Source organism: Falco cherrug, chromosome 3 (genome assembly GCF_023634085.1).
Source record: "Falco cherrug isolate bFalChe1 chromosome 3, bFalChe1.pri, whole genome shotgun sequence".
Taxonomy (NCBI): domain Eukaryota; kingdom Metazoa; phylum Chordata; class Aves; order Falconiformes; family Falconidae; genus Falco; species Falco cherrug.
This window is the reverse complement of record NC_073699.1, coordinates 115874301-115895326: the sequence shown is the minus strand read 5'-3', so window position 1 is coordinate 115895326 and position 21026 is coordinate 115874301. Positions and strand designations below refer to the sequence as shown.

Below are 21026 nucleotides of genomic sequence, written 5' to 3'. Positions count from 1 at the left end.
TTGTCATGAGATGTAAGAGGTACTGGCCTTTCCTACTGGGTTCTCTTGATAGTTGCAGCAGCAGTAACAGCCCCTCTTTGGTCTTAGTGCTGCCTCGCTGAGTTCTCTCCCTTCTTGTCTTGCAGAGTGAAACCCTTAATGGCCGTGTGGTAGTAGACATGGAAGGTGCTTCCCAAGCTAACCAGAGACGAATGAATGCAGACCCGCTGGAGGTGATGTTGCTGAACATGGGGTACCGGATTACAGGACTGACCAGTGGTGGGGCTGGAGGCTCAGATGATGAAGACAGCTCAGAGGGGCAAGTCCAGTGCCGGCCCAGCTAAAACAGAACTGCCTCTCCTTCCTCTAATTGTTTGGCTGAAAGGGAACCTAGTTTCCTTGGTCCTGAACTTTCTCTGATGAATGACTGCACTGTTTCGCACTATGCACAGAGTAGGACAAGCTGGCAGGGGCAGGAGCGACCGTCTCTTTAAACCATCGCCACCACCTCCTCCTTCTCCCGTCACGCTACTGAGCAGCATGGCAGTGCAGTCCGGGGTTTGCCTTTAGTGGAATTTAGTCCCAACAGGGGTGTCTGAGTTGTCTATAAGCAGTGTAAGCTGGTGATTTTTTTCCCAGAGCTGCTGTATGATCTGGTACAGGGGGATGTTGCCCGATTCATGCATTTGCAGAGGGGATGTTAAATTCCTGAATAAAACACAAACCTAGGGCAGGGGTTATGGAATGAATTTACTGCAGTGATCTTGGTTTTGAAAGCTTGACTCTGCTTTTGTGCTACCAGCCTGTCTAGAGGCCCCTGGTTTAGGATTGTTGGCCATGAAACACCTGTTGTGTCCCGTAACATCTTTCTTCTGGCTTCCATCTCTTAACACGTTGTCACCAGATGTGGCTGTGTTGTATTAAGGACTGGATATTGCCTGTCTTGTCCCTGGGCATCTTAGTTGATGAATTGGTGAAGGCACTGAGTATGTGCAGCTCAACAGGGCAGGACGTGCTTGCTCAGTTCAGATACTTCCTTCTGTGGTCTATGAACCCATGGAGAAAGGTGACAGCGATGGGAGCAGGTTCCATCAGAGACCTAGGACTCGCGTAGCTAAAGCTGCTGAGGAAAAGGGCTGGTAACAGCACTCTTCCAGAGTTTCTCTTTCTGTTGCCCAAACTGTGTAGCTGTATTCACCTTCTCTCCATGTCACCTGCGCTGGAGCTGAGAATGTTGCCACCGTGTATAAGTTGCAAGTAAAGTTTCGAGGTTTTAGACAGCAGCGGTTTTGTGCGGTCAGCTGCTCTGTCTTGGCTTAGGTGGGCCTTCTCCGCCTCATCGTTGGCGTAACATCTGACGGATTAGTGGTCCTCTCAGGAACCCTCCTTCCTCTTGACGCTTTCCACACACTGACTCTGGCTGCAGAGCCAGGAGGACACCTAGAACACAGCACTGTACTTCATTCCTTCCCCTCTCCTGTAACGTGCAGCCCTGTTTTTCCCTCTTGCAGTTGCCAAACACTAAATATCGAATAGATCTTACACAGCTGTGCTAGAACCGAATCCGAAGAGGTTGGGGTTTTTTTTAGGACTATCAACTAAGACCAAAGAGCCCCTGGAGATCTTAACTGCTCTGTGCTGTCTCGTATCTCTTACTGCTGAAGGTCTGAACATGCTAGCCTTGGTCCCAGGGGTGTGAGATGTGTGTCTGGGAGTGTGTGTGCATGTGTGTGTGCTGCAATAGGGCTGTTCTTCCATGTGGTGCAATCCCTGGTCTTCCTGTTGCTGCTGTAGAAAGATGAGAGGCCTCCCTTTCCTTCTCTGGCTGCCAGGCATTGATGAGAGAGACTGCACAGTGCTGGCTGATGAGGGTAACGGGCTTCCTCTCCCTTCCAGAACAGTCTTTATGAGATGAGTGAGCCTCGTACAGGAGGGAGAGAGGTCAGTCTCATAGCTGGCAGCATCTCTCCAAGGACACTGTTCTCTGCGGAGAGGTCCCACACACCTGCCTTGTAGTCTCAGTGGAACCAAGCGGGGCCTGATCTCTGGCCCTCAGACAAAGAAGGGCATCTACTTTTTCACGTGTGAGTGAAACCGAGCCCTAGTGAACCTCAGTCTTGTGGCAGCATGCCCTTGGGCACCCAGAAACAGCTGGCTACCCTTGTGCTCTGCCAGGCTGCGGTGGCAGGCTTGCCCACCATCTCCTGCTGGAGCAGAGCCCTCCTGGGCCAGGCTGTCACTGGGATGCTGAGGGCATGTGTGCCTGTTTTCACACAGTACCGGCGCCGGTGGATCTGACTGCTTGCTCAGTTACCTGTTTGGTTGTGTACAAGCTCCCCCACCCCAGATGTACCCCAGCACTCAAGGCTTCTCAAAACTCAGAGACAGCAGAAAATTCTTCTCACTTGGGTGGCTGCTTTGACTGGTCTGGCCTTTTCTGTTTTTTGCTTAAGGCTTTCCTGCTAGACGCATCCTTTTTTTTTTTTTTTTTTCCTCCTTCCTCTTCTCCTCCCACTCAAACTTTTTTTTTCAGCTTTCAGTAGACAATGTCTGCAGACTTTGATTTTTTAAACTGAGAGACTGAGGTGGAAAGCTCTGAAGAGAACAAACCTCTCCCTCCCCATTCACCTTTTGCTGTGGCAGCTATTTTTTGTTGGTTTTACCCTTGTGAGACAGTGCAGCTCTTTTACCTGCCAGTTGCAGTGTGAAAGCTACAAGATTCCCTGCCTCTGCAGTGGATTGCTTTTTTTAATGGCTGCTTTGGTTTAAAAAGATAAATAATAATGGGAGAGAAGGGGAAAGAAAAATCTTTCTGCCTCTAGCCCCTTTTCCCCTTTTTGTGGGCAGATTACCTGCTTTGTCGCTTGTTAAGGAGGAGTTTGTATTTATTGGTGAAAGAAAAAACATTCTGGGGAAGTAGGGAGATGTTGCTTTATTGACCTCTGCTGTTTACTTCAACCCCCTCTTTGGGAAAGCTTCTTCCTGCTCTTTCTGGTTAACTCTTTCTAGCCTGGGGTATGCAGAAATGCCTCCTTTATTTTTGTATTCTAGCAGTGGGCTCTCCGTTAGGAGACTTTAGGATTCTCTTAGTGTTGCAATGACCATGGCTTCTCGCTTTTTCAAGTACTAAAGATGATCATCTCGTAAATTTTGCCCCTGCAGTTGTAGAGGTAACACACAAGCCTTACTGCCCTCATTAGAAGGAGCAGAAAACTTGTTTCTCTGGTCCCTGGAAGAGAAAGAGTTAAGCAATTAAACATTTCTTTGTTCTAGTTCTTTCTTGGTGTCATTTTGTTTGGGGGATTGTTCTGGCTTTGTTCTACCTTTCTCCACTGTGGAGGTGGACAAGGGTGGGTGGAGGGTGGCCTGCTTGGGCTGGATGTTGTCTGTTCAGCGGGGCTGCTTCGTGGAGAATAGAGGCCCCAGTAAACCTGAGTGGGAAAGGGGGCTGCGGAGCCTGAAACAGCTTGTGAGCCGTGGTGGGTACTCAGTGCTGATGTTAGTGTATCCAGGTGTGGCAGCTCAGATCTGGCGGTGGAGCGGGAGCCGGGGCTGTGTTCAGGAGCAGCGTCCACCTCCGGCTTGGTTTAGAGCCAAAGCTGCAGAGATTGGGGTGAAGATGAGAACAGCAGCCTGGGGCTTGCTGGGGAAGAGAGCAGTGATGTGCACATCTTGCAGAAAGATGAATGGTGCTGTAATGGAATTAGGTTTTCTGAATCATGTTTGGTCAGGGTGGGGGCTAGAATTAATAAAATCCTCTTTAAGTCCCTGCTGAACCCAAGAGTTAGAGGTGAGCGAGGGGGAGGCAAAAAGCTGAGGAGGGAAAACAGTGCATCCTTGCCTTTTAGCTCTTCTCAAATCGCCTTTTGCCCTGAGAAGCAGAGCCCTGGTGACTTAGGCTGTGAGGCAGACCCAAGGTCACCTGCCTGAGCCCCCGTGTTACTGACTGATACTCTGAGATGTTTCCGCTGTCAGAAAGAGCACACTTATTGCCTTAAAGTGTCTCACACTCAGCGTGGTGTGTCGGACATCTACATTTAGACCCAGAGATGATCCCTTGCTAAAGGATTATCAAAAACTCACTTTCTCCTCTGGGCTCCTGCTGCAAAACCTCCCAAATACTTTCCTGCCCTCCAAGCTGCACAATGCCAGGCCTTAAGTAAGAGTTAGAAAACCAGCCTGCTATTTTCAGAATCCATTTGACCTCTTCTCTTAAAAATTCCTGTTGGACATCTTTCAGCTGAAGGCCTTTTGAGGCCTCTTCATTTCAAATTCTGTCTGATATAAATTATTGCTTTAAAAGACAGCTCTGCTCTAACAAAGCAGTGTGCATCCACAGCTGGAATTGGCAATCAACTAATTAGGTCAGATCTTGGACTGAGTGGTTGGACAAAGAGGGAGCATGGAAGGGGAAGCTGAGTGGTTGAATCATCGGTGGAAATGGCTAGAAGGACCCAGAAAATGAGTTTTATTTGTAATTTGGGTAAGGGAATTGGGTTGAGGAGGGAGAGGAGCGATACGCACTGGGATGTGGGGGAGAGGAGCAATCACAGCCCTACTGATGAGTTTGCTTTTCTCTGATGTAACTGTTCACAGTGCCAGGAACAAGTCTGCAAAGGGCTCGAGATGGCTCCTGTCTCTGAGCAAAATGGGAGCAGGATGACAGAAAACTGCCTGCTGTTGTTGCAGTGAGGAATTCAGTCCTCTGCCTGTTAATGCTCCTCGTAGCTTGTTCAGGCCTTGCTGCTGCAGGAGATGAGACTGATCTGGACCCTCTCTGGGGCTGGTAAGGAGAGAAGGTGGGCCTTTACGTGGATTTCATAGCTGAGAAATCATCGTGACCTGCACTTGGCTCTTTGAGCGCTTCCACCTTGTGCCCCTTGTCCCTGAGAAACTGGTGTTTTTTTCTTTAAACCTAAAAGTTGCCCTGTGGATTGGCTGTGTCAGTTGGAGAGGGAGAGAGAGAGGGAAATGGAGCTTTCAAGTGACAGGGAAGCAGAAAAGACCTGAAGGTTAAAGCTGAGGGGTGAGATGGCTTAGGGGCATGCTTTTGGGGTGGGTGGCAGAGCCTGCGTATGTTCTTGGCGCTTGTGAGTAGCACCATCATCAATACAGATGAGAGTGACGTTTCTGGTTCATGCTGAGCGATTAGAGGCTGTCAGATTGCAGCAGGCAGAGACCACAGGAAAGGAACAACAAAAACGCAAAGCAACCCACCCCAGCATCACCTCCAGGGCGGGGGAAGGACGCCTTGGTGTCCTCCATCAGCCTGTGCCTCGGTGACATTTTAAATAGACTCCTGCACGCGGTGTTGCCTGCTGCTGCCTCAGTTGTCAATGTCAGAAGGGGGAGGGGATCTCTTCCTTGAGTGGTTTGGTTCTGGCAGTCCCTGTAATGTTTGAGCTGTCACAACAGGGAAGGTTCCCAAGGAAGCTGCTTACTGAACAAGAGCTGGCTGGGTGCCTGCTTCTTTCAGGCTCAGAGATGAGCCGGGGTAGAAAGGGGAGGTAACCGAATCCCTCCCAGGCTGAGCTCCAGCTCCAGCCATGGTGGCGTGCACTCGGACAAACCGAACCGCTGTGCGGTCTGGGCCGCTCCTTCCCAGAGTGGACAGGCTCTCCTCTCGGAACGGCTCCGCATCTCCGGGGTGCGAGCGGTGCACCAGCACCTGCAGCGAGCAGGCAAATGTCCTCGTTGTCCTGAGGATGTTTGGGGCTGCCGGGTGGTAGAGCTGCTTCCTTGCTGACAACAGGGGAGAGAGGAGCCATCGGTGGCGACTCGCTGGCAGAAGTGGGAGTGAAACCTTTTGTTTCTTGTCAAATGAGAGATTGCAAAAACAATGATGGCAGTATTCCTGCTCTGTACATCGATCCAGTATTGTAGTCAGGCAAGATAGCTGCAATAAAAAGCTCAGCCTTTAATTTTATGCATGGAGAACTTCTTACCTGCTCTCCCCTCCCTGTTTCCCCCCCTCCCCCTGCCTCACCCCCCCGCAGTTTCTTTTCCAACTGCAGCTATTTTTCCCTGCTGACTTCAGGTGTTTTGTATTCTGCTTAGATCAATAGCCGTAGAACAGCAGCAGCTTCCCAGTTGTCACTAGGAAGACCCTGCTGTCAGCTACAGCTCACCCATTTTCTGCCAGTGTGGTACTGGGGATGGAGAGCCCTTCTGCTTGCCTGACAAACACAAAAGAAAGCTGTGCAGTACAGGAGTGCTGTATTGATTTATTTTATTTTTTTTTTTTAAATCCAGCCTGGGGAAAACAGTGTTCTTCCCGTGCTCCAGCAGCCGGGTTTGCCTTCCTTGCGCTTGGTTTTAGGGGGAATAAGCTGGGGTGTCTGAAATGGCCCCTGCCCACGCGGGAGGGGAAGGTGTGAGGCGGCACTGCAGGGAGATGTGTCCTACTGAGGCTGTCAGCGGCGTCCCTGCAGCGTGGCTTTGCCAAGGGAGCTGGTCCCTGGTGATACGCTGCTTAGCAGCCTCTGAGACACAAGCAGGAAGAGCAAATCCATCGCCTAATCTGACAAACACGCCAGGACCACATTAGCTGATGTGAACGTTGGCCTCTATTCATAGATTTTTAACAATCTCTGATATTTATGTTAGCCTGGAGCAAATCAATGCAAGTATTTTTCTTCATCGAACAAAAGGTGTTCACTGAAACACACAACCTTTGTGTGCATCTTCCATGCGAAGTGCCAAAATAGGAAGTGTCTGTTAGAAACCCAAGCACCGGGCATGGCTTTGCTCTCGAGAGTGTATTTCCTCAGCTTTTTCTCCTTTGGAACTGGACTGTTTTGTGAATTCCCTCACTATCAGATTCCGAGGGGCATGATCTCAGGCTCTTGATCAACTCAGTGACACGTCACGCTGAGACAAGACCTGAGCCACTCTGCGCCCGTGGTGGATGGCTCTGCTTCCACCTGGATGCCTCTGAAGCAGCCCCCTGTCTTGGGGGGGCTGTCCTAAAACATGGTCTAGACTAGGAAATGAGATGGGATGTTAGATGATTTCTTGAGGGCTCAGTAGAGGCGAGGAAATGTAGTCTTCAGTGCGTTACTAAGCTAGTTGTGTGAAGCCCGAGTACTCCAGTGACAAGTTAGCGTATATTGAGGGCAGGTAGGCTACCTCTGCACTAGACTGTTAGCCAGTGCTTTCTACTGCCATGTCGGCAACTGGAAATCGGTGTCTCTGATGTGCCTCTGTTATAGGTAGAGGTTACGGATCTCCTGGGCTTTCAACCTGGAAGCTTCACTAGGCTAAAATTCAGTGAGCACGTAAGTGCTGTTCTGCCCCCAGAACAGAGAACACGTTGATAAATGTGGAAGGCTGGACTCGGCTTAATTATTGAACAAAGTCAGGTAATGGAAAGCCAAACACATGGAGATAAGTCTTTGATGGAGAGAAATTTCAGTAAGAAGTGGGGCTGTTACGTGGAAGCTGTAAGTTTGTGATGACCGCTGGGAGTGTGGCTCTTGCCATTAACGGGATTTGCTGATAACAAAAGCCAGCACCTTCTGTGAGCAGAGTGCTTGGCTCTGCATTGCCTCTGCTCCGTGTGCTGGAGCTACGCGGGAGGAGGAACCCAACCACGTGCAGGAAGGGGACAAGACTGTTTTATTAGCAAACCCCCTTGGCATCACGCTGTGTAACACCACAAACCGTGCTGGAGAGCTCTGGTAACTATGGGCCTTTGGAGGGAAATGCAGCTCAAGGGGTCCGTGTGAGGAGGAAATAAGCGGCTTCCAAGGAAAGCATGGAAGGATGCGAAGAGGAGGGGGGTGGCTGGACGCTCGGCAGCTCTTCTGCACCCGCTGGGCAGAACCTCCCCACCCTGGGTCTGCTGGCCGGGGCAAGCGCTGTCCTCCCTGTTCTTCCCACTAGTTCAGTGAGTTGTCACTCTGTATTTTGCCGAGTGTGTTGTGGTGGGGTGGAAATCTGGAATAAACATTTCTTCTTCAGCTTTCTCGTGTAGTTTGAATTAAACTTCCTAATAAAGCAATTGTTATTTTTCTAATCCGATTCTCCATTTGTAAATGCTGTTCCTCCCCTTGCAGTACCTCCTCTCTCGTGGGAGGCTCGGGGCGATGCTTATTTCTGCTCTGGCACTTCCCCGAGGGGGCTCCTCGCCCCGGCAGCTCCCGGGGGTGACTCTCCCCGCTTCTGATCCGGGGAAGGGCAGCAGGGAGAAGCTCGCTGCTGCGGTTCCTGTGGCGAAGCCGCACAAGGTAGGTGCGAAGGGTGACGGTACCTGCCTGGAGCAGCTTCACCCGAGCTGGGCCACACAGCCGGGCCCTGCGCGGAGCCGCCGGAGGCCCGGGGGAGGCGAAGCCCGGCTGTGCCGGGGCTGGGAGCCGCCGGCCCGCCCCTGGGCAAGCAGCAGCCCTTCCAGCCCGGCGCCCCCCCCGGGAACGGGGAGGGCCCCGCGGCGGGGGCGCTGGGCCCGGCAGGCCCGGGGCGGTGAGGCCCGCACGGGCGCTTCCTGGTTACCGGCCGTGCCCGGAAGCGGGCGCGGTCTCCAGGAAGTGACGCAACCGCGGCGGGCAAGGGGCGGGCCCCGGTGATGGCGGAAGCGGAGGCCAAGATGAAGCAGTTCAATGGTGGCGGTGGGGCCGGGCTGGATGCCGAGCGCGGCCGCTTCCCCTACTGCGTGGTGTGGACCCCCATCCCCGTCCTGACGTGAGTGCGGGCCCTGCGCTCCCGGCCGGCTCCGGCGGCGGGCGGCCGGCCTGGGGCCTGGTGGGCCGCTTGGGCCTGGGCCCGGGCCCGGGCAGGGCCCCCCCCCCGTCTTCCCCGGGCCCGGCTGCCTGGCCCCCTTCGGGGTGCCCGGGCGCTCAGCCTGCTCCGGAGCTGGCAGGGAGCCCGGCCTGCTTTGGGGTAAGCGGGTGCCGGCTCGCTTGGGGCAGACAGACCGGGGTAACTGGCTGCCTGGCCTGCTCCCGGGGGGCTCGGCCTGCTTTGGGGTGACTGAGTGCCAGGCTGCGTCGGGGCCTCTGTGGGATTCTGTCCGTGGGGCAGGGTGCTCCTCTCCCCGCAGCGAGGGCGTGGGGGTGCGGGGAAGGCTGTGTGGTGAGCGGGCTTGTCCCTACAGGAGCGGGAATGGAGGGGATTCAGTGAAACGTGGGAAGTCTTTCATGGTTTTGGAGCAAGGGTTTGGCTGCGGGGACCTTAGACTACCTTCTGCCTTGAGGAGAGCCTCTGTGCTTTGCTTTAAAGGAGTTAGAAGTCGATTTGCCTTCCCAGGCCCGACAGCCAAGTGTAAGCAGGCTCCAAGGAGAACGTGGGAAAACGAAAGCTGCAAAATGTGGCTTTGGGGGTAGTCTGGGAACACAAAGGCTTATTTTTATGCCTTCCTCTTCCCTCCCGGTTCAAATCAGGTGATAATGTTTACTGAGCCAGAGCCGAAAGTCAGGTAGAAGACGTGGTGTGGTCTGTGCCAGGATTGGGAATGGCACCGTAACTCTCCTCCATGAGGAGAAGCTGCAACTTTCCTGTTGCTGTCTTGCATACAGCTTCAAACCAGCACTGGTTTTTACCTCTTTTCTTTTTTGATTGCTTAAAATTTCCACCCTTAATCTTTTCCTGAAGGCCATTCCAAAGCTTTTAACCATCTTATCTCCCACTGGGACTGATGAAGAGTTGTCCTGCTGCCAGAGTCACTGGGCATCCGTTTGTGGATTCATTCCCTGATGAATAGTGGCATCTTCCTGTTGGTTTTGTTTTGCAGCAGAAATTTCAGTGCTGTTATTTGGCAAGATTTCTCATTAGACTACGTAATAGCTCCGTTTTCTCCCTCTGATGTTTCCTCTCATCCTTGGATATGGAGGCTTGAAAGCTAGTCAGTGCTGAGAGGAGGATTAAAAAAAGGAAGAAGCGTCTAGACCTTTGAAGGTGGCAATGCTGTGACAGCGTTATATTCAGCCATCGCTTCTGGCTGATAAAATGTTGCACAGATAGCCAAACTGTCTGGCTGCTTTGCATTGCACCAGATAGGAACATGCAGAGGGTAAGTGATGAAAGCACAGAACATCAAACTTTGCAGAGCCCTTTCTCCACGTCGTAGGGTTATGTTATCAACAGGAGCTGTATGCTATTTATAACTCAGCTACCCTTATTGGTGTGTACGGCTTGTCTTTCTTTATAATAGCTAACCGTCTCAATCCCTTTGCAGTTTGGTAGTTTTAGGACCTCTCTAAATGAGCTGTGGCTTGTGAATCTGTTGCTGTTTAGCATTGCTGTAGTCTCTTCTGAAATACTAGTCACTGCACACAGTCCCTCAGGGAGAGAGGAGTGAGAAATCGGAGAGAGGTCAGCAAACCTGAGAATGTGGGAGAGTGCTGTAACTTGCCCTGAAGTGTTTACTTCTAAGCGATGATGATGGAAGGGGGTTGGGATATAAATATGCTGCTCCCTAGGGCTGTAGATACCTAGCGGGAAGGAGAAGGTCTTTGAAACAATGGGATCATTTAGGGGAGGGAATGTTCTTCCTGAAGCCAGGAGCCCTATTTTCTGTCTGAGGTGTTTAAATCTAGTTTGCTGTGAAAAGCTGCAGCGTGAATGGGAAGATGGGCAGGGTGATCCTATTTTCAGTTGTTGAAGTGGACAGTCTGATTTTATCTCAAGACAGTTTCTCCTGGATCTAACCTTTATACTTGCATACACAAATGGGTTTGTTCTGGGACACTGGCCAGGGCCATGTGTAGTGCAGGCCTTTGGAGTCTTGCGCTCGCTGTAACTGCCGTCGGTCACAGTGAAATCCTGGACCCTGACTGCCCCGCAGATGGGCTGACTAGACCTGCTTGTCAGCACAGCTTTGGGTATTCCCTGCACGTTTTTCTTTTTCGCTTTTACCTCTTCTGCGTCTTTACCGGTCTTTGCCTGGCTTTGGCTCAACCTGCTTTCTTCTCTCAGCTGCGTACAACACATTAACTGTGCCCATCTATCCCATGCTATGCAGCTGGCGGTACAGCCGCTCCAGCAGTCTCCTGGCAGTATGCTGCACGCACTCGGTGTGATCGGGGGACAAATACCTCAGCCTGATGGTTTGCTTGTTGCCTTGGTAGGTGGCTCTTCCCGATCATTGGCCACATGGGTATCTGCACGTCGACTGGAGTCATTCGGGACTTTGCGGGGCCGTACTTTGTCTCAGTAAGTAGATGATGGATCCAGGTGCTTAAGGAGAATCTCTGCTTGGTCTGCTTCTCACCTTTGCTGGTGACTTTTGAACCATCCCCTGTCTTTTGCAGCTCAAAGTTTTGCAAAGTAATGGCTTTAGAAGTTTCTGAAGATCATGGGTCTTTGCTGTTACTCTGTGGGCTGCTATCCAGTGGAGGTCGTTTGGGGGATATGATGAGTAGTGACTGGTTCGGTTTGGTGAGCAGAAGAGGAAAAATCTTGCAGTCCAGACCCTTAATTAGGAGCTTTGGACTTAAATTTCCTTACAGTCATCTTAAATCTGAGTAGTAGAAGCTGTGTTCTAGCTTCCTCAGCATGGCTGTTACTTTCATGCTGCTTAGTGTAGGTATGTGCCAGTCTTCTAAACTGCTTTATAGTCTGGTGGATTTTGAAAGTAAGGGGGGTTTAATTTAAGGTAATTAATACTCTGAACAGATTGGGACATTTACAACTTTGGGTCAACAAGGTATTAACAATTAAAAAAAAAAAAAAAAAGAGGGGGAACAAAGTATTTACACCATATAGCTAGATGATGTCACCGTGTATAGAGTATAAATATACTCATGCTCCAAACAGGAGTATGAAAACAATTGAAATCTAAATCCAGACGCACAAATAAGATTGGTGTCTTGAGACTGCTGAGGCAATGTGACAGTTTTATCACTAAGCAATCGTGGGCTGTGAGGCCTTCCAGCAAGAGGCATGTCATGAATATTGCGCGGGGTTGTCCTCTTGAGACATTTTTCCTTTTTTGTAGGAAGACAACATGGCATTTGGGAAGCCAGTGAAGTAAGTGCTCTTGTTAGTTTTTATTAAACTAACCAACTGACCTGCAGATGTCCTTTAATTCATGGAGACAGACATGCTATAATATTGCTTTTCTTGTTGTTCAGATGCCTTAATTCAAGTGGACTGTCTCTGCTTTTCAAGAAACCACATTAAATTAAATCTTTTTAGAATTGTGACAGCAATGTAATGGTATTAATAACTAGAGATGTATGGAGCCTTTATTAAAAAAAAAAAAAGGAAAAGAAAAGGCTAAAACATTTTAATATAATGTTAACAACAAATGCTCCAAGTAAATGCTGCCTGCCCTATATTAGTGAACTGTTGTCACTCACATCCTGTTAATGATTTTCTGAGGGGAGGAGAGAGGTGCCTGGGTTTTGTGTGTCTGTTTTGAATGGCTGGAAGGTTTTGTATCGCAGGACGTGAAAGCAGGTCAGAGTTTTGTCTGCACCCCTGAGGTCTGTGGTTTCTTTTGCTGGGGTGCTGTCAGGCTGAGGGTGCTGAGCAGTAGTTTCTGCTGCGCTCTGCAGCAAACGTTGGTCTTGAAGAGCTCAGCTCTATGGACTCCCGAGGCAGTGGATTTCACAGAACGGTTGGGGCTGGAAGGGAGCCCTGGGGATCACCCAGTCCCACCCCCTGCTGAGGCAGGCTCTCCCAGAGTAGGTTGCACAGAGTCACGTCCAGGTGGGTTTGAATGTCTCCAGAGAAGACCCCACAGCCTTCCCGGGCAGCCGGTGCCAGCGCTCTGCCACCCTCACAGTAAAGAAAATTTCCCCCGTATTCAGCTGGAGCTACCTCTGTTGCAGTTTGTGCCCACTGCCCCTTGTCCTGTCACTGGCACCACTGAAAGGAGCCCGGCCCCATCCTGACACTCACCCTTAAGATACTTGTATGCATTGATAAGATTTCTCTTCAGTCCTTTAAGCATCTTCCTGCTGGGAAGAGCAAGAAGTTGTGAAGGTGCAGCAGTAACGTGAAGACATCTGTTCTCACCCTTCTAGGTACTGGAAACTGGATCCCAACAAGGTGTACTCCACTGGTCCCAACGCCTGGGACACAGCTGTACACGATGCCTCGGAGGAGTACAAGCACCGAATGGTACGGCTCCGGTGGTGATGTCCCTGTCTGTGTGGGGGAACATCTCCCCATTGTTTGGGTCCTTGCCGCAGGAGTGGGACCTGTGGCTCTGCACCAGTGCAGGCTGCAGAGCTGGGGAGCCTCAGGAACAGGATTTCTAATCCCATGCCCCTTCTTCTGTTGCAGCACAACCTTTGCTGTGATAACTGCCATTCTCATGTTGCTCTGGCCTTAAACTTGATGAGATACGATAACAGCACCTCCTGGAACATGGTGAAACTCTGCTTCTTCTCACTCCTGTATGGGAAGTACGTAAGGTGAGCTGAGGAGCAGTCTAGATTAAGCAGGCAGAGGGGTTCTGTTTCTCTCGTTTTTCCTAACCCTCTAAAGCTTCAGCCTGTCCTGTGGAAAGGGGAGTTACATCTCTCCCCCACAACATGTGGGTGTATGTTGCTGGTAGGTGGTACTGTCACTGCCTGCTGCCTGTTCTTAGGAAAAGAACCAAGAGTGCTTACTGGGTTGCACTAAATGCTGCTCCCGAAATACTGTATCTGGCAGCTAATTTAGGGTGCCTGGAATCTGGGAAATGTTAGCTAAAGCAAATCTCACTCTGTGTTGTCTTTTGGCTGGGTTAGGTCAGAACATAAGGTCACAGAATGGCTTGTCTCCAAGGATTACTGGTTTCTCTTCCCTCTCTTGAATCTTGTTTACATAAAAACTAGTCAGATTTCCAGCTGCCCTGGAGCTTTCAGCTTGAGTGAAGAGGGAAACCCCGAGCTTTCCATACTAGAAAGGGCACTTAATCTCCATTTCAGCTCCTTGTGCCTGAAGAGGAGATTCTGCGAGGACTACCCTACATAAAGCTTTTGAGTTGCTCCACTTCTGTTGATTCTTCCCCGTTCTGGAAAAGCTTCTCTACCAGCTTTTAGGCAAGTGTAGTCCCTGCTGTCTCGGTTAAATACACCAGCAGTCTGAAAGGCCTGTAGTAGCGGTTTGTTGGGGTTTTTTTTGTGGTCTCCTGTCACCATTCCCATCTGTGCAGATACGAAATGTGCTAGTCTTCAACCCAAATTTAAGCTGGAAGGAGAGTCCAGCCCTGTTGTTCATGATATAGTTATTCGTGGACCTGATTTAGTCTCAACTTTTAACACCGACTGAATCTCGAGGATGTGTGGTGTGTGGCAGTGCCAGCAGTGGATAAGGAAGTCGGAAGGGCATCTGTTTCCCTCTGATTTCTCCTGTTATTCTCACATCCTTCTCCCCCTTTTTGTCTTTCTCTGCTGATTTTTTTTTTTTTTTTTTAATGTTTAAACCCTTCCCCTTTTTTCCATTTTGCAGTGTAGGGGGATTTGTGAAGACCTGGCTTCCCTTTGTCCTCTTCTTGGGGGTGATCATGACCATTGTTCTCACACTTCATTTGCGGTGATGGCAGCTGTGAACTCCCCATTCCGTGGGCACACGAAGGAAGAAACTGTGACTGATCCAGCGAGACGGAGGCATGGGACTCTGGGAGGCATTTTCTGGGGAAGGTGGCAACTCCACTCCATTGTAAACAGCTCATCTTTGTTTTCCTGGAACCGGCTTCTTTTCATTCTGTTTTCGTTCTGTTGATGGTGTTTCCCAGTGTCAGGGGTCCTGAAGCCTCCTGCTCTCTCCCTGAATGTGCTCCCTTTCTGCAATTTGGTAGGTAAAAACGCAATAAGGAAAGGAGAGGCGCGGGCAGCTTTGCTTTCAGTGCCAAGTAAAGCTGCAAGGCAAACCCTGCCTCCTGGTTCAGGAGCACAAGCAGATACACCTTGTAAGGTTCTCTCTGATCGCCTGGTTTCTTCCTCTAGGCAGACTTCATCAGATGCTTCCTCAGATTTCCCGCGTCTCCCAGAAGAAGTTGTTGTTTCCCGGTTGCACAACTCTCCTGTAGCACATGTTTCAAAGTGGAGGTGTGGGGTTCCTCCTGGGGATGTAGAGTGCCGTAGAACTTGCCGACGGTCTCCCCAGTAGCGACAGCAAGGTGTTGATGGCGGGACGCTCCTCTGAGGAGATGTGCAGAGGAACGCTCTGTGGCAGGGCAAATTCGTCTGGTCCTGCTGGTGAGCCCAGAAAGGCAGGAAAGTCGATCGGCTGGCTTGGGTATGGCTCATGGCAGTCTGCACACTTTCAACGGCCTGTTGCAGAGTTGGGAGTCTACTGCTAAGTCCCTTTTAGCTTGTGCCAGAGAAAATATAGCTCCCCTGCTTCTCCCTGTGCTCTGAATATCTAAAATTGTCGTCAGGCTTTTCACGAGCCACTTACTTTCCTTTGATCCCTTAGTACTTTGTGTGTTGCAGCATACCTGAGCCTGCAGAGGTGGCGGTCGCAGCAGGTACATATTTCTGGGGCAGAAGGCTTAGCATAGGGTTTTGAAAGCATCCGTGAGAGCAGCACCCGAGACCTGAGCTTAGTGGGGCCATCAGAGATTAAAAGAAGAGGTGAAAGAAATGGAAGATACCCATGTTCCGGCTGGGTTTTGCAGCAGCAAACTGGGGCACTGGCCTTCTTGCAGCTGGTTCCGGGATGGTGAATGTGAAGGTCTGTTTACTTTCTTGTCGTGCTTTGGTGAGCACACCAGGGGTAAAAGCACTTTGCAGGACTGGCTTTGATATGAGAAATGCTGATCTGGCAGCGTTGGAGTGCCAGTGGCCCTTTTGAGCCCTGGATCAGACAGGAGGGCCAGTAGGGGCATAGGTTGTTCTCTAGTGCTAGGTAGGAAGTGAATTTGGACAGGACCCAGAGCCTCTTCCAGGGCGAGGGATGCAGCTCTCTGTTTGCTGAGGCTCTGGCCTGCAGATGCTGCTTTCTGTGGGCCTCTGAGCCAGGTGGCTTTTTAAAAAAAAGTGTGGCTGAAGGATTCTGTGCAGTTGAGCAGATCCCCTCTGACTGCAAAGAAAGGAGAACAGCTTTTCCACTCGTGCCTTGAAAGGCCAGCTCTACTCTGCTACCTGATGGATTTCAACCTCAAGGAGCGCTTGTGGCTAGCAAGAAAGCTTTTCTTGACTGCGTGCCATCTCTGTGGCTTCCTCTGACTGGGAAGCCTGTTTATCATCACCCTGCCGGCTCTCAGACCTGTCCCACGTGCCTCCCCATCTTCTCCCATCTCCCCGACTACTCTAGCCATATGGGAGGGCTGGGGACTCCTCTTGGGCTTTCTCGGTTTCTGCATTTTCTCCTTTTCCTCAGGCGTTTTTAAATAACCCCTTAAACCATTCCGTGGCACCCGCTTGTCTCTGTCATCTGGTACTGGCCTTTCTGGGGCGGGTGGATATGTGCATCTACCTGGAACTGAAATAGTTGTTGGTGTCTGCTCTGTGCAGTCCTTTCAAGCCTGTGTGGAGAGTGGGCTGGAGGGTGCTGGGCCTGGAGCTGATTAAAAAGCCAAGATCTTGATCAAAGAGAACCTTACGATGAAAGGATGGTGTCTTCCCGAGCTGCCCTGTGTCGCTGTGGCCTCCACCCAGCTAGTCTGCTGGCTAGCGTGCCCGAGCACTAGCCAGTTGAACAGGAGAGACTAGTCTTTTGCCTCAGTTTTTTAACTTAAGTATGATTTCTCAGAGTGACCCGCCAAGGATGTGCTCGGAGTCCCTGGCCCCAGGGCTGAAGCCAACCTGTCTTACGCAGTAGCAATAACCTAGAGACTCTTAGGCCTGTCTCACACGTTGATTCAGTGTTTTATTGATAAGCTATAAAAGCGTTGCCAAAGCTGAGACTTCAGGTTGTCAGGGGAGGCTGGGAGTGGGGCTGCTGGCCACAGTTCTCACTCCTGGGACTCCTGAAAACATGTTGAGTGCCATTCCCCACCGTGAAAATCCTTGTCGTTTGCTCCTAATGCTTTTTACCAGATCCGGGTTTCGAACGGAGCCTTAATGGAGCAGCAGCAAATGGGCCCTGTAGTGGGTCTGAGCGCTGGCTGCCGGGGAAGGAGAGCGGCTCTTCGCCCAAGTCCTGCCGGAACAGCCGACCCGCTTCCACCGACGGAGATGGAGGGTGGCTCTGGGCATCCGAAGGAAACACGGCTACCGGGAGCGCAAGGCCCCGAGCAGAGGTACTGCAAAGCCAGCCTGCACGTCCATGCTGCACGCACAAAGCCGTCTGTACTCATGAAATGAAGGATGGTGCCTGCAGAGGTCGGATGCTGGGGGAGGCAGGTGGGCTGCTTGGATTTTTGGTCTTCCTGCGATGCGGTGGGAGTGTGGCGAAGCCCCGGCGGTGCTCAGTGCGGGAGCACCCCACTACAGGGGCGTAGGCTGCTGCTGCTTGGCGTGGGAGGTGGCAGGAGTGGGTGGGGAAGGAATGTCCTCTCTGTGCAGCTTCCTTCATCTCACTGCTGGCTTCTTCGCAGTGCCCCCTTCAACTAGCCACATTAAAGGTTCACCATGTCCTTCACCTTCCAGATGCCAATTTTATGCTCCTGTTCTTTGCACGTGCTGCAGAGCTCCGTGGCTTTGCTGTTCTCTCCAGCGAGGGCAAGCCCTCGGTACCCTCATCCTTTGTTCTCTTGATCTCTGTGGGGCGCTGGATTACTTTGTAAATATTTAAACTCTGCTTCTGTGGTTTCATAATCCTGACGGTAGGGGAAATAAAACTTGTTTCTGTGGATGTCTCCAAGCGCCACATCTCTTATTGTGGAGACTCCTCCATGCAGCCATCAGCCCGGAGTGGGGTTGGTATCCCCCCTGCCTGCTGAGCTCTGGCCCCTCTCCTGCGCCAAGGCAGCGTGTCTGGCTGCCCGCAGGAGCCGGACCCCGAAGCTCTCACACCTTTTACTTTATGAACTCGCCCTTTGCTCTGCTCCAGGGGAAAACACAGCCCTATTTTCAGACCTGCTGTTGAGAAGGAGGTGGGGGGGTGGGGGCAGGAGGAACCCAATTGCTGCAACTCAGGAAGCGTTTGCAGGATTTAAAGCCAAGGACCTGCCAACAGCCTTTGTCTTGTTTGGGAGGAGAAGGGGCTCTGCCTGCTCTTGCCCTTGGTGGATCCCGAAGCCTCTGCCTGCTCAGCAGAGCCCGGGATGGGGGGGAGCCAAGCTCTCTGGGGGAGGAGGATGCTTTCTTAGAAGATAAGCCCCCTTTTGCAGGTTGATCGCTTTAGCTGTGAGTAGCTCCCCTTTCCCTTAAGTGGCTGACATCTCTCTTTTCTTGGAGGCTGGGGGCACTGGTCGCCTGGCGCCTTTCCCCTGCCAGAACAGAGCCTCCCATTTCCCTGCAAGCTGCTGGGGAGGGGGTGCCTGTGCTGGGCCTGGGGCTGCCGGCAGCTACAGAGGAGCGGAGAGCAGAGTGGGATGCAAAGAGCCAGCCTCGTTTTCCCCTCTCCCAGCAGGATGCTGCTGCCTGAACTGGGAGCGAGGGAAGCTGGGCCTCCGAGTGCTGTAACGATTGCTAATGCAAGCAGCCGATTTTCCGTTACATCTGATATCCAGAGGCCAAAGCTGCGCGGTGGGGGAAGTAGATCAGCCTTAAAATTAGGTTGTGTACGAGGCTCAGGGATTTAATGGTGCAGCCATCTTACAAAACACCACCTGGATCCTCTCCTGCTCAGCCCCTCGATCCAAATCACGCTGCTCCTGCAGCTGCGTTAACTCCAGCCCCTGCTTTGGCTCTGGGGCTGCAAAATGCCAGCAGTAGGGATGGCAGCAGCCTCCGAGGGGTTTATCCTGCACATGGCTGTCACTGGAGCATGAGGTGAGGATGCAGAACCCCCCAGGAACGTGCTCTGCCCAGCGTGCACAGCTTTGCACTGCTGCTGGGTCCCTGCTCGCCTCCCAAGCGTGGCAGGATTTTTCTAACCCACTTCTGCTGCCTGGGGAGCTGCAGGAATCTGGCTTGAGGTGCATGGGAGCTGAGCCACGCGGTTCGGGTCGTGTATCTGGGGATTATATGGAAGCATCCAGTCTGGATGAGCCAAGATAGTCACACTCGGGCGCCCGGGGTGCTCACAGCTCTCTGGCCACAGCAGGAGGCCGGACCATGCCAGCTCTGGTCGTTTTTCTCTCCTGCCTCTCAGTGTGGCCAGCCCAGCCCCAGGAGGGACAGAGGCTGCTGGAAGCCAGGGAGGCTCAAAACGGGGTGGCAGGATCTGGCCCAATCTGCCAAATGGCCGGGACCAGAACATCAGAGGGACCTCGCTGCCTCCCGCTCCTCTGCCCTTGCCCAGGAAGGCTGAGTGTGACCGATCCACCCCAGCAGCCACGGTGTGGGGGCTTCTTCAGCGTGGGGAGTGGGGCTGGGGGTCTCCAACCTCCCCAGGGTGGGGGGGAGCAGATGCCCCATTGCTGGCTGTGCCACCGCTGGAGGCTGGCGTGGAGCCACCTTTGAAGTGAGGTCGCTTTGCTGCAGCTGGCCAGAGGGGAAGGGGCCCCGTTTCTCATCCCCTTAGGAGTGGGGGGATCAAAGGGCTCCCTGGGGGGCAATATCACACTGCGCTTGAGCATTTGCACGGGTGGGAGCTTTTGAAAACGCCAGCGCCTGTGGCTGGGCTGCCTGCGGCCCTGCTGCCTCTGGGCTGTGGTGCCCCCAGGGCTGCAGGACCCTCCTCATCCTCAGCCACCCCATCGTCCCGTGTTTCCCAGGCAGGGGAGGGGAAGGGGGCGCAAGACCCAGCTCTGGGGGCTCTTGATGCCCACATCTTCCCAGACAGGCCTCGTACATCGTTCCCAGCCAGAGGCCAAGGTGGAAATGCCACAAGGTCCCTGCTCTACTGCAGGGATTAAAAATTAAAAAGAGGAGCTGGGCTCCGTCCCCGTGTGCCTGGGAGCACTGGAGTGGCACGTCCAAGGCACTGGGAGGGCAGAGGGCACTGGGAGCTGAGTCCCTGGGAAGGGGCTGGTGCCAGAAGACCCCTCACTGGGGGGGACATGGCGGTGTAAAAGCAAGGGCAGAAAGAGAAAGGGGGATTTGGGGCTGGGGGAGGCTCTGGGGGTGTGTGCAGAGGAATTATAGAGGAATGAGGGCAGGTTAATGACCATTGATAACATACAGCGGTGGGCTGGCTGGGGGGGGGGGGGGGGGCGGGCTGGTGTGGATGAGGTGCAGCTGTGGCTGGTTCCTGCTAAGTAGTTAAATAGCTCTGAGGGGATGGAAGAGGAGCACTGGGTGGAGAGAGACCTGGGAGAAGTGGAGGGAGGAGAGAGTGCCCCGGGTGCAGGGGGGACATGGAGAGGCCCTGGGAGAAGAAAGGGGCCTGGGTGAGGAGAGGCCGGCTGGAAGAGGAGCCTGGAGAAGGGAGAATCTGGGTGCAGCAGAGGCAAGAAGCAGGGTGGGCTGGCGTGGAGAGGATGGAGAAACAGCCCGGACAGGGTGATGAGCTTGTGAAACCTTGTGGGGGACCGGTGGTTGTGCCGGGACAAGGTGTGGGAACTGCTTATGGAAGCTAACTGGGATGGGATGGTAAAAGCCTTGCTGCAGCCGGTGAGTTTGGATAGTGCTGCGACAGGGGTGCCTGGGGGGGGGGATTCGGCATCTCCTGCCTCTGCCACCTGTGTTGGCTCCAGGTGTCAGGAGGAAGCCCTGCCCTCCCCTCCAGAGTCCCTGGGAGAGGGACCCCCACCTGGCCTGGCCTTCTGCCCCCAGCACCCCCTGGCTGGGGGGATGTGGGCTAGGGGCCACCCCAGGGCCCCCATCCCTCTGAGGTGGCAGCTGGTGGCCGTGGAGCTCAGCTCCCACAGGAGCCTTAAAATCCCCGGTTTCCCTTGATGCCCCCAGCCCCATGGACCACCCTGGGTGTGCTCGCCCGGTGGTCCCACTGCTCACACAGCCAGGGCGGTGCCGCTGTGGGTGCTGCCCCACTCCCCACCCGCAAGCCCACTGGTGGGCGAGATGCTGCCCCAGCACGTGCTCCCTGCCTCAGTTTCCCCCCAGGAGAGCCTGGCTGGACCCGAAGAACAAGTCTGGGGGTGATGTGGGAACAGAGCTGGGGAGTGGGATGGGACTTGCTCCTTGCCCCTGCTCCCTCCCCGCTGCCAGCGCTGGTTGGGGCTG

The 21026-nt window shown here is 52.8% G+C and overlaps 2 protein-coding genes across 4 annotated transcripts in view; both read left to right on the top strand.

Moving 5' to 3' along the window:
• The window catches only part of WDTC1 (WD and tetratricopeptide repeats 1), a 31873-nt gene extending 23933 nt beyond the window's left edge, over positions 1-7940 (top strand). For both annotated transcript variants that reach the window (XM_005433076.4, XM_014284942.3), the window contains one exon: positions 126-7940. In XM_005433076.4, coding sequence (XP_005433133.1) covers positions 126-323 — 198 coding nt within the window. In that variant the 3' untranslated portion in view covers positions 324-7940. The remainder of the gene's footprint in view (positions 1-125) is intronic.
• Positions 7941-8506: 566 nt separating this feature from the next.
• On the top strand, positions 8507-17649 carry TMEM222 (transmembrane protein 222). Of its 2 annotated transcripts, XR_008731203.1 has the most exons (7): positions 8507-8658; positions 11043-11127; positions 11912-11943; positions 12945-13041; positions 13207-13337; positions 14359-14703; positions 14856-17649. XR_008731203.1 is itself a non-coding variant. In XM_055703753.1 (6 exons), exons 1-6 carry the CDS (start codon positions 8543-8545, stop codon positions 14444-14446), a joined length of 549 nt encoding a protein of 182 aa, XP_055559728.1. In that variant the 5' UTR covers positions 8507-8542; the 3' UTR covers positions 14447-17649. The 2 variants fall into 2 exon arrangements, 1 of the variants encoding a protein (XP_055559728.1); XM_055703753.1 differs by having other exon boundaries at positions 14359-17649.
• The last annotated feature ends 3377 nt before the right edge of the window (positions 17650-21026 follow it).

Coding starts and splice junctions, on each gene's coding strand:
- TMEM222 (XM_055703753.1), top strand. CDS start 8,543: ATGGCGGAAGCGGAGGCCAAGATGAAGCAGTTCAATGGTGGCGGTGGG. Junction 8,659..11,042: donor ACCCCCATCCCCGTCCTGAC/GTGAGTGCGGGC, acceptor TTGCCTTGGTAG/GTGGCTCTTCCCGATCATTG. Junction 13,042..13,206: donor AGGAGTACAAGCACCGAATG/GTACGGCTCCGG, acceptor CTTCTGTTGCAG/CACAACCTTTGCTGTGATAA.